Here is a 14139-nt window from a genome sequence, read left to right as displayed (position 1 = left end):
GCTCGTCTCTAGCGATGCTCTTGCACACAGCCTCTCCCACACTCTGCAGCCCTCTTCCCCTGCAGCAGCTGCCACCCCTGGTATGCTGAGGTGGTCCAAAGGCAGCTCCTGCACTGGTGCACAGCGTTGGCACTGAGCAGTGTTACTCAGCCCTGTGCAGTGACTCCACCTGTCCTGGCAGAGACAGATGTTAAAAATCCCCAGGAGAGCTTCCTCAGTTTGGATGAGGGCCATCCCAGAGGGGCTGTGCCCTGTCTGGTGCTTTGTGACAGGGTGCCCTCGTGGATCTGGTTATGGGGTTGCTGCTCTGCTGCCAGCAGGCAGGAACATGAGGTTACCTCGTTTGCCCTTTTGTTTGTTGGGGTTGGTTTTTTTTTGCTTGTTTTGAAGGCACACTTAATTATATTGAGGCTGAGAACTCAGTGTCCATCCCTTGGAGAGGATGCTTAGGACAAGGGCTGGGTAATGGATGATCCTGTTCTTTGCTGTCTGCAGTAACAATTATTAGTTATCCATCATGTAGCAGTTCTGTGTCCCTCAGTTCTGGCCCCATTTTGTGGGGCTCTGAATAGCTACGGAAGAATTACTGTCACAAAAAACCCTCACCATTTTTGCATGAAAGTTATTTATAAAACTTATGCATAAATTGCACAAGATGTCTCTTGTATTCTGTACATCTTTTTGGAAGATGAAATACATAGAGAAAGGTTTTAAAAATCCCACAACAACCTAAGCATTAATTATTCTTAAATATATTACCATTTTTTGTACTCAGTCGACTATTTGCATTTTTCTTGGTTTGCCTGCAAACGCTATTTATGCAAAGCACAATTTTCATATGGTTTTGAAAGGGGTGGTTTCAGGTGGTCTGTAATGTGAGCAGACCTCTGCTTTTTGGGAGTCCCTGGCTTCACTTGTAGTTCTGTTTATTTAGGGGAAGGAAAGAAAGAAGTCAGTGATGCAAGGTACTGTGCTTTTAATGAATAGAAGCATGAAGGGGGAATTGTCTGAACTCTTGCTCTTGTTGCTCCCAGTTCTCAGCATCTCAGTCCACATGCATGCTGAAGGTCAGTGGTGCTTCTCTTACAGAGATGTTGCATTGCATTTTACCCAGAGCAGCTGGGATAGTGGTAGGGACATGCTCCTCTGTCTGGTTGTTAGGGCCAATGAAGTGGTCTAGTGTTGGGAGGGAGAGGAAAAACAACCCACACAAGAAAAAGGGAGATATTTGATGTTGCTTCTGGAACTGTTGTTAGTAGCTTCTGGAAATAGTGATGTTTATGTTAGACTTAGGGTTTTTTTTTCTTTCTCTTCCATCATGTTAATTAATGTTTGGAAGCTTCACTTTTGGATTGACTTTGACAGTGCTCTGTTAGTGTCAGAGCAGCAGAAGTCGTGTTGTTCTTCTCTTCACCTAAGTGTTGTTCTGCTGAAGGAAAAGCACAGAAGTAGTGCAGTAGCCACCAAAATGCCTCTGCCTGATTGTATCGTTACAGTAACCCAAACAACCCATCGTTAAATCTCTCTGGCTGCCACAAGCCTTGCACTCACTGCAATGGTGTTCTGTTATGTTTTTCAGGGCCGGTGTACCCGAGAGAACTGCAAATATCTCCACCCTCCCCCACACTTAAAAACACAACTTGAAATAAATGGACGCAACAACCTGATCCAGCAAAAGACGGCCGCAGCCATGTTTGCTCAGCAGATGCAGTTCATGCTACCAGGCACGCAGCTACAGCCAATCGTAAGTCACTGCGAGTTGGGTTTCACACTCATCCTGCTTTCTTTCCTATTTATTTCTGGAGCTGTGGCTCTCCTTTCCTCTGATAACTGAGTACTGCGAGTTCAAGGCGTCAGGTGGAAGCATCTTAGCACCAGGTGGAGTCTGACCAGTTGGTTCATGTACATCCCTGAAACTGCATGGCTTGATTCGAGTGCATTCTGTTTATTCTGAATAGCTGTTCTACACTGGGCTGAGACTGCTGGAGGTCTTTGCCCTGTGGCAGGAAGCCAGTAGGTATGTTGCATTGGTGGGCTGAAGTTGGGAAAGATGGATTCCATCCAGGCGTTTGTGTCTGAGGGACCAATTTCATTCCAGCTGTCCCAACAGAGAGCTGTTAATGCCACAGCTCTGTCACTCTTTCTCTTGGTGATATTGTTTTATACTAACAGTAGGAAGGACTTATTTCTCTTCCAGAAGAAGGGAAACCTGTGGGAAATAGCTGTTTGCAGAGCAGTTTGGAGAAGCCTTCACTGCCTGTCCCTACTGTGGACACGTTGGTTAAAGCAGGTTTTCAGGCTGGAGAACCACGTTATGCCAGGGAGAGGATGGCTTATGTCTGCTGAGTGTTGGTCTGTCAGTATATCTTAAGAAAATGCCAGAGGTTTTGAAGTAGCTCTTCATCACTGACATCAATAAGCTGTACGTTTTTAACTGTGAGCCTAATTAGGAATTTTCCATTTCAGTCACGGGTGAATGTCTTTCCTGGGGCAATGTGTGCTTGATGTGCCGTTGCTGGGTGAGGCTCCTTGGGCTGTGCCATGCAGGAGGTCTGACTAGATCCTGAGATACACTCTTCTAGCCTCTAAGTCTATGAAGCAGTGCTTGGCTTCCTGGTGCCTCACCTCCAAAGCCCCCAGATGGGGGCAGTGCTGATAATTCTTCCCGTTTCAAAGATGGGAAAGTGAGGCAGAAGAGAAAATGAGCTGTCTGTTGGTTGCTCTGAGTCCTGAATCTGCTGTCTTTGCACCTCTTCTAGTGGAGTTTGCTTTTCACTGAAGTAAGTGTGCAAAGGAAGGAAATCCTGGATTGCCACAAAATGGTAGCGCTGGTTTCCTAGCCCTGTATCGAAAGCAAACCTTTCCTGTTTGGGGTTTTCCTCTGTGGGGAATTCACAGTGGTTCTTTGGCTGGCTATTCAAAATACCTTTGGGATTTCCTCTTTGGAAAGTTCCCATCTTCCCACTTTGCAATCTTGCAGATCCAGTTCTCTCCTACTGCAGTTTCACTGCTGCTTTTTAAATTGCCTCTGAGACTGAATCTGTTGGTTTGTCTGGTTAGTGCTCTCATTTAAGAGGTAACCTTATCTGATGAGAAAGGCCCCTGGTTTCTAAATTGTGCCATGAGGGAGACATGGGGAAAGAAGAAAAATAAGAATTGGTTCTGCGATGACTGTTCGCTTCCTGCTTTCCCAGAGCTCGGAATAAATGAGCTCTCGTTGTAATGCCTGCTGCCTGGCTTGTTCCACACCAATTTCAGGACAGACAAGAGATGGCCCTTTCACCTGCTCTTGATTTCCCAAAGATGCTGCCGGCAGAAGCAGTCTGAGAGTGTTTTTTCTCTTTAAATGGGAAGGGTGGAGCCTCCTCTCAGCTCCACGTGAAATTCTTCAAAGCAGAAAGCATTATCTCAGATGCAGCAGTGGAACAAATTCCATGTGATCAGAAAGCTGATCAACGGTACGCCTGCTTAATTGGGATACCTGCCGGAGATGAGATTTGGAGCAGCATGTTTAATAGCTCCAAACAAAAGCTGAATGCCCTGACTTTTTAAAGCGCATTTTCACCAGAAAAAATATGTGTAAAATAGTGCTTAATGTTGCAACTTCTCATCATTCTTCCTGAAATGGCATTGGATGTGTCCATTTATGAGCATATATCTTAACTTGCACCACTGCTGACATCCAGCAAGAGCTAATCTCCCTGCTGAACTAATAGCCAGGACCCTGATAATGCCAGCTTAATGAAGGCTTGCTCTGAGAAGAATTGTCCCAGGTGTGCTGCCTGCTGCTCACAGAAACCTACCAGGTGTGAATTAATGCTAGCATGAAGCTGTTTCACTGAAGTCTCAGGTTTGCCCTGTGATGTTGCTGTTAACCATCCGTGCAAAGCTGAGAATCACGCAGATGTTTGATGCCCATCATGCAGTTTTAAACAGAATGCTTCATACAGCACTTCAAAACAAGTCAGGCAAGGACACAGAACAGTGTTTGCTCTGTTTTTGTCTTAAGGGAGCCTTGAGGAGATCGTGTAGGTCCTAAAAAGGAGAGCTCTGTATTAAAACGTCAACTTTCAGAAGGCCAAATTCACCTTAGCTGCTGGCTTGGGCTGAGCTGTGCTGGGGGCTTTCCAGGATGATTTTTCTCTGTCTCTGTTGAAGACCAAGTAGAAATCTTAAAGGTGAATAGAGCTGGGCTCTGGCATCGGTATGGAAGGCCACTTGAGTCAGTGTTGAGTTTTGTTTCCCAGACACAGTCACTTTGAGTCCTTTGTGCACCAAAGCAAGCCTCCCAAAAAGCGATGCACCCTGGGCCTGATTCCCCACCCTCTGCTTTGTGTTTTACCCCTTTGCAGCAATATGAGGCTGGTTTTTGGTGCTGGCCACGGAGCTGCTTGGCACTGACTGCTGTGTGGACCCAGCAGTGCTCTGCTGTGGTTGCAAGGCACTGCCATGCTGGCACTGTGTGAGCAGGTGGCTGGGTGAAGCACTGCAGTGCTGACACACCTGCCTCCACCACTGGGAAGCTGTTTCTCTGAATTCTCTTTGCTTTCAAGCCCTTCATCTTTTCTTTCCTGTCAAGCACTTTGCTCAGTCACCTGTGCTCCTGAACATAACTAGGCCAGCACTTAATCCATCCTGGTGCTGCAGGTCTCTACTGCTGCCCCACGGTGCTGAGGAAGGAGATAAAGTACAGTGACAAGGTTGGAATAAGTGAAGGAGACTGGAGCTGGTATTTTGGGTGCATGCTTGTTCCATGCAGCAAAAATCTGATCCTCTGGATCCATAGTCACATTAGGAATGGGTAAACACAGGTATCTTTGCCCACCTGGGAGCTGGTATCCCTCAGCAGTCACTGTAGTGAGGTGTTCACACCAGACTTCTATGCAGCAGCAACTCAAAAAGGAGATGCTTTTTGAGCCAGGAGCGTCTTGGTGGTCTGACTGGTGCTAACAGGTAGCTGGGCTTTGGCCAGTGGGGTTCACTGCAACGTGCTCAGCCTTCATGCTAAAGGGATTGTCTTGCAGCAAGTCTCATGCAGTTGCATTGCATGGGAACACCAGCTTTTGCTTTTTCTGAACAGTACCACTTGTGACCGATATTGATCAGTCCTCAGCCTTGTCAGTACAAGATCTTTATCTTCTATATTTCTATCACTAGACTGTAATAAAAGCTACTGCTGTATTTTGTGTGTTTCCTTGTGCAGCTTCTTAGCCGCTCCTGTCCTCCAGGCCAACAGCACCTCTGTATCCACACCATCTCTCATTTTCAGGCTTTCTCTTTTTAGGGTCTGAGGTAACTCAGCATCAACACTTCCTGCCTGAGGCAGCGTTTGGGCTGTGCTCAACAAAACACAGCCGCTCCCCTCTTTCCTCTGCACACCCACTCTGTGTTTCTGCTGCAGCTTCAGCATGATTTCTGTTAGGCAAATTGAATGCAACTTCTGGTTTGTTAACAAAATCAGCTGTTCCAGGTAACGTGTCACGGTGGTGACAAATGGCTCTGCCTTGGACAGCCCCTTCTCTGTGCTCACACTGTCACCCAGCCATCTCTGTGCTCTGGGAAATGCCCACATCTGATAAATGTCTGCTGCAGACAGAGCTGCCTAAGTCCTTGGCAGGCATTCCTCCTTGAGATATGGTCTTACAAAAAGCCATTTGGGCTTTTTACATTCTTGCAAACATTTTAATAATCAGTAAACCAGTCTTGTGAGCTGCTGCTGGTTTGAGCCCCTCTGCCTCTATGCTGTGAGCTGTTTCCCTCTGCTCAGAAGTTAGTGGTAGTATTTGCATATGTTAAGATTATTAAAAAACAGTCGGTGAGGAAACCTGTCCCTGCATTTGCTGAATATACAAGATCTCTAAGGGGTGCAGCAAGTGAAAGTGATGTTTTCCATTAGGTTGTTTTGCCCCAGAGCATACCAGTCCAGGTTCCTAAGTCTGACATGCTTGAAGTTTCCAGGGAAAAGTATCATCCAGGTTTCCAGAGATAGATCTGGTAGTGATCCCTAATTCTGCTGCAGCTGGCCTGTGTGCTCCTAGGGGCTTCCCTCTGTCCTCAGCCAGCCTGGGGACCTGTAGTTTTCACACCTGCCTGCTCTGAAGGTGATCATCTGTGCTCCCAGTGATTAAAAGCAGCCTATTACGCAGGTCTCTTTGAACCTTCTTAATACTGTCCAAGCTGGCTGCTGCCTGTATTGTAGCAATGCGGTTCAGACCTCGCAGTGCTCCAGCAGCAGGCAGGCTGGTGGCTGTGCTGGTGGTGCCTGGCAGCTCAAGGAGCCTGAGGCTGTCCCAGCATTCCATCCTCCTCCATTGCACATGTGTTTGTGGCTGTCTGTCCCAGTCTCTTTACTCCTCCAAGGTGATCTGCTCAATTTAAACTGAGTATGAAATGAGGGTGGCAGTTTGCAGCTTCTGATAATCCTTAAGGCAAGCCACATGTTTTTGCTGTTCCCACAGAGGCAGAGCTTTTGTCCTGCTGTTCAAGAGCTTGGCCACAGTGCTTCATTAGCAGTAACGACTTCAGTGATTTGGAATTGCATTGTTGGGTTTTGCATCAAAACTTGACCTTACCAGCCCTCTGTCCAGAGCCCGCAGCATGTTTGCCTGTCTGCTGATAAGAAGGCTTTTTGTTAGAGCATGCAGTCAAAATATTGATCTCTCCAACGAATCTCCTGGCCAAATGCAATCACAAGAGGTGGTTGGGAGGCACCCTGAGGAAAGTGCTGTTTGGAGTAGAAATTACAGTTGTGTTCTGGCTGCGAGGAAGAAACTTGCTTGTATTCCCTTGGGACAGGCCTGGCAAGGGGGACCTGCACAGATGTAAAGGGAGGGAAGATTTGGCTGGCACTGTCTTTATTACTGGTACTGATGCATGAGCCAGGCTGGATTTCCCAAACCAAGACAGACAGTCAGGGTTGGCAGTGAGCACAGCCCATCTTTTTCCCTCATCAGCCTCAGTAAATACAGATCTCCCCGATGCCAGCTTGCAAAGGAGTCGTTCTCAGTGCATTTGATATGCTTCAGACTTGAAAACAGCGCTTTGAGGTTTAATGCATTGAGTGAGGTCTGCTGGTTCTTCGGTTGTTTGTCTGGGTTTTCGTACAGCCGTCCTCCAGCTAAGCTTTGCCTCTGCTCTCATGAGTTTCCTGGAAGCAGGAGCCTTGGACTGGATTCAGGCTCTTCTGTGAATCCAAGGTTTCTGGGAAGAGCTGCTGGCAGCTGTGGCCTGATGAGGTCTGGGATGGAGCATGTGGGTCTCTGGGTGGTGGTGCCTGCATGAACCCTGGGTTTCTAATTGCTGCCCCTGGGCAGGGTGTGGAGCAGAGCTGTAGCATTCAGTCAGCAGCATCAGGTACTGCTGTTCAGGCAGAAGGAATAAATGGTTATGAAACCTTGGGAATGCTGCAGCAGATGCCAGGCAGGGCATGGAGATTGGTGGATGACTAGTGCCAGCTAGAAAGCAAAAGCCATCCTGCTCCTTCAAGCGTCCCTCTGCAGGTCCCAGAGCCAAGAAGAGATTGAACTCCAACTCCTCTTCAGGGACATCTTTCCTTCATTTGCTTTAGTTAAGGTTCCTGTTCATCAGCTTGTGCTACTTGCTCCCACTGAGGAACTACTCTTGGTAGTATGGCCTTTAAGACAGGGACAGTGTTTCACAGTGCAGGACCTGTTTCCCAGTTGTATGCTGACATAATCTCTTCAGGAACATTTCAAATACACTCCTACAGGTTTCTGGTGAGTTCATCCAGTGTGAGGGGTTGCAAACCCCCAGCTTTTCTCCACAAGTTCTCCAGCATCTTCTACTGGGGCAGTGGGATGAGAGCCTCTCCAACCATCCATGCTGCTCTGCTGGGATAACTGGGATTCCTGCTGTACTAGGTGCTGGAAATGCAATGGCTAGATTTGCCCACGTATTTGTGCATGGCACACATACTGCAATGTTAGAGTTGTTGTGGACGCGTAAAAGAAGTGCTGGCAGCATGTGTCAGGCCTCGGCACAGCCCTGCAAAGACTGTCCAGGCTGAAGAAGATCCTCAAAATAGAATTAACAGTTTGAACGATGACAGAAGTTCAGCAGATGTCACTGTAATTACTAGTACTCATACAAAAGAAAATAGTCTTAATGGATGCTGCCTTCTCACTGAAGTGTTCAGGGAGTCACAGTGTTTGAAGATCCTTAAAGAGCTTTTCTACCTGCAGAAGGTGTAACGTGTCCGTGAGCCAACGAGTACCAAAAGAGAGAGCAAAATGATTTAATAGAGGGCTATAGACTGAAGGATCTCTGGGTTTAATAGTCAAAATCTCCTATCAGCTGAAGCGGGGTTTGGATCAGGCTCAAAAGAAGGAAAATTGGAAATCCCTCCTAGAGGATTATTTGGTTCACTGCACTTAAAGCACCAAAGTCCACTGATTCAGCAGGCTGTGTCTTGTCATTGTGGAGGAGAAAGTGTATGCTGGATGTGGCCTGTCCCCTTTCCCATCAGCTCAGGTGCTGTTACTATCCCTCTGACCCTAAGAAGAGGGCATCATTAAGCTGGAGATAGGTTAGGACAGCTTAGCTGTTGTTGCTGTGGGCTGCTTTATTCCAGATCACAGCTAGCAAGGTGTTTCCTAGTGTATCAAATTACTGGGGTGAGGATGCTGTCAAGAAACAAACTATTCATGTGCAGTTTCCTACAGAAAGCCATGAGATTCGAAGTACAAAAATAAAAGCTAGGAAGGGGTGATGTGAGTGGCCAAAGAACTGCCTAAGGGCTCTTTGTAAGCACACTTGTGTTTCTTGCTGAGCAGAGGCTCTAGCTGCTGAGGGCAGTGTCATATGTGCCAGCGAATGTGAGCAAGCTTTAACTGTAACCCAGAGTTTCCAGCGGAACAGGTGACAGAAGGAAAAATAAAAAGGGCTGCGAGTCACAGGTTACTTTCCCTGAGGGCTTGTCAAGCTGCTGTTACAGGAGTAGAACTGCTTCCTTGCAGGCTTCGGCCATCTGGGAGGAAAGGAGGGTGTTTGATGTCACCTGGTGCTTTAAGGTTTCACAGGCTCTTTGATTAGGGGCTGTTCTTAGGCTTAACATTCTGTCGCTACTTAGGAGTTCAGTTTAGGAGTTTGCTTATCCAGAAAGAATGAAATTCTAATAAACTGTAGCTGCTGAAGAAGTTCAGGCAGGGGAAGCTGGTCGGCCCACCTGTGTTCTTCACTGCTCTTCCTGCAGGGCCTGCCTAAGGCAATTCAAGTTTCAAAAGCAGTCCAGGTCTTCGTGGTCTGCTCTTCTGTCCCTCCTGGGAACATCACTCCTCACAGGATGGATGGGGTCCTGAGTGTGGTACTGACCTACCTGAACATCATCTGGCACACTCTGTCCATGTCTCTTTCAAGCCAGAGAGCTGTCTGCTCTTGCAAATCTGTGAGGTCTAGCATATTGTGTTACTGGGTGTTCTCTTGTCTCCATTCCCATGGAAAACAGGCTCAGGGTGTTTCTGCAAAATGGCTTCTGCCTGGAGGACGTTGACAGTCCTGAACAAATTCCTCAGTGTGCAGGATGCTAGACCTTGAAGGGCACCAGAGCAGAAATGCTTCTCATGACTCTAAATCATCCAATTTGTCTACCCGAGCCAGACTGTCCATGGTAACATGAAGCACAGTGCAAGTTGGTAGTAAATTCAACCATGAAGCTAACTGTGGTACGTGCTTCTAGATCCTGAAGCTTCCATTTACCTTGAGGTCTCTGTACAGCATTGCAGTGTAGACATGCAAAAGCTGAGGCGTTTCTTTGGGAGTGAGAAGTCTGTTTAATTTGAACCTGCCTTAATTGCTGGCATGAAATCCTTAATTGTGTCATTAAACTATAAAGATCATCAATATACTTTGATCTGACAAATAAAGATGCCTTATGTTCAGGATGAGTCATGAATTTGTGACTCAGGAGAAACGAATGGATCGCAAGTAAATGGCAATAAATGAATAGATTGAAGAGCACAGAGTTTTAATGTTGCTTATCGATTTGCTTAAAAGGATTGAAGTGCTGTAAGGCTTTGACTGGGTAATCCAAGACAGGGCTCTTTGACTAATATTTTGTTTCTCCTTTTTCTATGCACAGACAACATTTCCTGTGACTCCATCGCTTGCAACAAGCCCCACAATGGCTTTTAGTCCCTACCTGAGTCACGTTTCTCCTGGGATGGGCTTGGTTCCTGCGGAGCTTTTACCAAATACTCCTGTCCTGGTTTCTGGAAATCCAACTGTTACGGTACCAGGAAGCTCTGCTGGGCAGAAACTGATGCGTACGGACAAACTGGAGGTATTTGGATGTCTGTTTTCATACTGCTAAAGGGAATGAGCAGGGTGCATTGGCCCAACTGCTGCACTCTGCCACAATGATCTGGTGCAGCGCAGTGCAGAGTTGCAGTTCTGTCACAGGGCTGCTGCTCTCTGCTGGAGCAGACTCATGTGGGGACTTTGAAATCACTGGAAATACAAAATAAATAAAAGCAAGCAGATAGTCTGCCCTTTCACCGAGTTGAGTGGGAGATGTTTTGGAATGAGAACAGTAGGGTGGAAGGAACAGACACTTCTGTTGTCTTGAGATAAGCTTGCTAAGTTCTTACAGAAGGCCGCAAGCCTTGGACTGTTGGGGCTGCTGAGTGTGAGGCACTGGAAGCACATTCCCCCACCAGGATTGCTATGGCACTTGCTGGGCATGCTGGGACCTAGCATTCAAGGAGTGTAAATGTCTTTCAGACCCTTGGTAGAAGCTCTGCAGGAAATAAGGGCTGAGGACTTGAATTCAGAGACTCCTGCAGGTGTAAATTATAACACTGGAAGACAGTGGAAAAGGGTATAATTTGAAACCAGATTGTTTTGTGTTACGTGCTTCTTACTGCTTTGCTGATTGCTTCCATTCTCACGTGATGTCTTACCTTTCCCTGCACAGTCTGATGGTGTATGTGATTTACACCACTGACTATGGGCATAATAATTTTTCTTAGTTCCTTCATACCTTCAGACAAGGAAGCTCCATTTTGTGAAACTTTTTTTCTCTGCTTTTGATGCTTCAGTGCTTGTAATGTATGAGGAGCTGCAAGATATTTTTAAAGCCAGCAGTTTGGGCAGCACCTTAGAATGGATGGCAGTGTAATTAAATGCACTGTCATGTAACCCTAAGGTCAGAGGTTTATTATGGAGGGCAGTGAGACTATTTGCATGCAAGAGGCTCCTCATTTAAGAATAAGTACCTGTTGTGAATACAGCAGCTTGCAGCATGGAGAATTAAAAGTCCTACCCAAGAGTGTGCTCTGTAAAAGAGGCATAATCCCCCTGAGACATAAAATTATTAAAATCTAAGCTTTAGAGACAGGGGAAGGATACTGAGATCTATACATACTGGCAAAATACCATTGACTTACCAGATTTGGGATTCAGGTCACTTTCCATTTCACACAGATTCTGTGCTTTCCTTGCACTTGCATTACTGTGGTAATTGACCTTGGTAACACTGGGTTTCCCTCATCCTGAGCCAGTTGTGAGTGGCACCAGTTGCCCTGTGACTGCGTAAGTGGTGCCCAAATTCAGCATGGATCTAGAATATGCGTGTCATTTAATGCAGCCACCCAAACTCATATGCAGTGCTGAGAACACTGAAGAGTAGCACGATGTCTTTTTCAACAATGTGACTTTCTTCTAAGGTTTGTCGAGAGTTTCAGCGTGGAAATTGCACACGTGGTGAGAACGACTGCCGCTACGCTCACCCTATAGATATTGCGATGATAGACACAAATGAAAACACTGTTACAGTTTGCATGGATTACATCAAAGGTCGATGCTCTAGGGAGAAATGCAAGTACTTTCATCCCCCTGCACACCTGCAAGCCAAAATCAAGGCAGCTCAACATCAGGTGAACCAGACAGCTGCAGCTGCAATGGTAAGTAGAGCTCTTATCAAGCTGTATTTCGATTGCTAAGAGATTTTATTTGTGCCATGTGTGTCATTTGTGGAAAAGTAGATTATTTTGTAAATGGCTGATTGGAGAGCTGAGAGCATGTGCAGTGTGAATCCCACCTCTCCATCCTTTGTATGCACGTGCTGTAGCATGAAGCACTGAGTGATGCAGCGCAGCTCAGCAGTTAGGGACGCAGTGGCAAACCTTGTTACTTTCTGACACTACATCATGAGGTGACATGCGTCATGAAAGCAAGCTGAGCTGCACACAAAACAAACACCTTCCTAGCTAAGTCACAGGTGTCAGTTCAGCTTCTTCAGCACTTGATGAAAGGACAGAATGCTCATCTCGTAATAAATCCTTTACAGGGAAAACCTGGCTCCTTGAAGTCAGTAGCAAAATTTCCACTTACTTCAGAGCAAACAAGATATCAGTTGTTCTAGTCTAGCAAACAGAGGAAACTCATGCCTGTTACCTTTGTCAAGGCTTAGTGAAATGACAATTCTCCAGTCAAGGAGGGCTTCTGACCCTTTTGATTCTCTGGTAAGGATGGTCCCACTTGCACTTTAATTTGCAGTGTGATTTCTAATACCTAGAATTATGAAAACAACTCACGGGAAACTTAGCAGGATGGATGAGATTCCTAGATGGAGTAAATGTTGTTCTATTGACTGCACTTTAATGGCATCTATGTATTCTAGTTGGAAATTTGCATCCGACATTGTGTTATGAAAATCTAATTGTAGTGTTTAAATTGTCCAGAGTGGGGACAGTATTGTCATGATAAATGTTTCTTGTGCCCTCATGGCAAAGATGGCCACCAGCATCCTGGGCTGCGTTAGGAAGAGCAGTGTCAGCAAATCAAGGGAGAGGTGGATCCTTCTCTTCTGAATTCTGCTGAGGCCACAGCTGGAGTGCTGTGTCATTGCTGGGCTCCCCGGTGCCAGACAGACGTGGATGTACTGGAGTGAGTCCAGCAAAGGGCTGTTTAGATGATGAAGAGCTTGGAGCATCTGACACACATGGTGAAATTGAGGCTGAGAGAGCTGGGACTGTTCAGCCTAAGGAAGAAGAGACCCAGGGGGATTGTACCCATATGTAAGATGTATAAATTCCTGATGGGAAAGTAAAGAAGATAGAGGCAGACAGCGCTCAGTGAAAGGACAAGAGGCAGTGGGCACAAATTGAAGTACAGGGAAAAAACCAACTTCAACTGTGAGGGGTTTTCAATGACCAGAATAGGTCACTCTGTCCTTGGAGATACTCAAACCTGTGTGGATGCAGTCCTGAGCGAGGCACCCTGGCTGCCCCTGCTTTGAGCTGGTGGTTGGACCTCCCAGCCTCTTCTGTTCTGTGATTACTTGAATAACTAATCTGAAGAAGGTTCGTGCCCCCTGTATGATTTAGCAGTAAGGCTACTAAAAGTGTTCTGAATAAGACAGTAAATGAGGTTGGGTTTCATTCACGGCAAAACAGAACACAAAAAAAGGGAAGGATTACAGAAATTAAACAGCTGCCTTCCTGGCAACTTCAGTATTACCTGGAATGTAATTTGAAGAACCAATTTATGCTGCAATATTTCTCTGTCCTGCATGGTTTATGTGCTGTATTTCTTACTGTTTCTGGTATGTTGAAACAACAGGCAAGGTCTGTTGAAAAAGGACCTTGTGACATGAAACCCTTGTGTTTTTTGCAATTGCCATTTTGCTTTTTCACTAATTATCCAGGACACTGCTACTTAACCAAAGCCAATGCATGTTTTATTCATGCTGCTGGCTTCTCTTAAAAACGTAATTAACCTTATTTGTATGCTGTTAACTAGAACCTTTAAAATATTTATTGATGGCTTGTTGCATCACCCTTGCCACCAAAACAGCTTACATTATTCATCGACTTCTCAAGGTTTGATGCATTTGCTATACCTGTTGAGGAATAAGATCTTATTCAAGGGAAAACTGGTACCCAGTCTCCTTAGGTAAAAACAAAGAAAGAAAAGAAACCATGCCAGACAAATGGGTGTAATAAGTCCTCCTAAAACAGGTCTGGACTGATTTCAAATCCAGATTCAGCAGACGTTTCTGAAGGACGCAGTCCTGCGGTGACTTGACACGCGAGCAGTAGCTTCACTCACAGCTGCTTGGCTGCAGTCTGTGCAGCGCAGCTGAATGAATTGGGTCAGGCTCAGTCCCTGCTTTGGGATCAC

The 14139-nt window shown here is 46.1% G+C and overlaps 1 protein-coding gene across 22 annotated transcripts in view; it reads left to right on the top strand.

Annotated features, from left to right (window-relative positions):
* The window catches only part of MBNL3 (muscleblind like splicing regulator 3), an 89564-nt gene that overhangs the window by 53570 nt on the left and 21855 nt on the right, over positions 1 to 14139 (top strand). For all 22 annotated transcript variants that reach the window (XR_007379600.1, XR_007379598.1, XR_007379599.1 and 19 more), the window contains 3 exons: positions 1580 to 1744; positions 10097 to 10297; positions 11682 to 11918. Coding sequence is in view for 19 of the 22 variants with exons in the window: in XM_048959113.1 (XP_048815070.1) it covers positions 1580 to 1744; positions 10097 to 10297; positions 11682 to 11918 (603 nt within the window). In the remaining 3 variants the exon portion in view is untranslated. The remainder of the gene's footprint in view (positions 1 to 1579; positions 1745 to 10096; positions 10298 to 11681; positions 11919 to 14139) is intronic.

Source organism: Lagopus muta, chromosome 13 (assembly GCF_023343835.1).
Source record: "Lagopus muta isolate bLagMut1 chromosome 13, bLagMut1 primary, whole genome shotgun sequence".
In the NCBI taxonomy this organism is placed as follows: Eukaryota; Metazoa; Chordata; class Aves; order Galliformes; family Phasianidae; genus Lagopus; species Lagopus muta.
The sequence above is the reverse complement of the archived record's forward strand: the minus strand, read 5'-3'. Positions and strand labels throughout refer to the sequence as shown.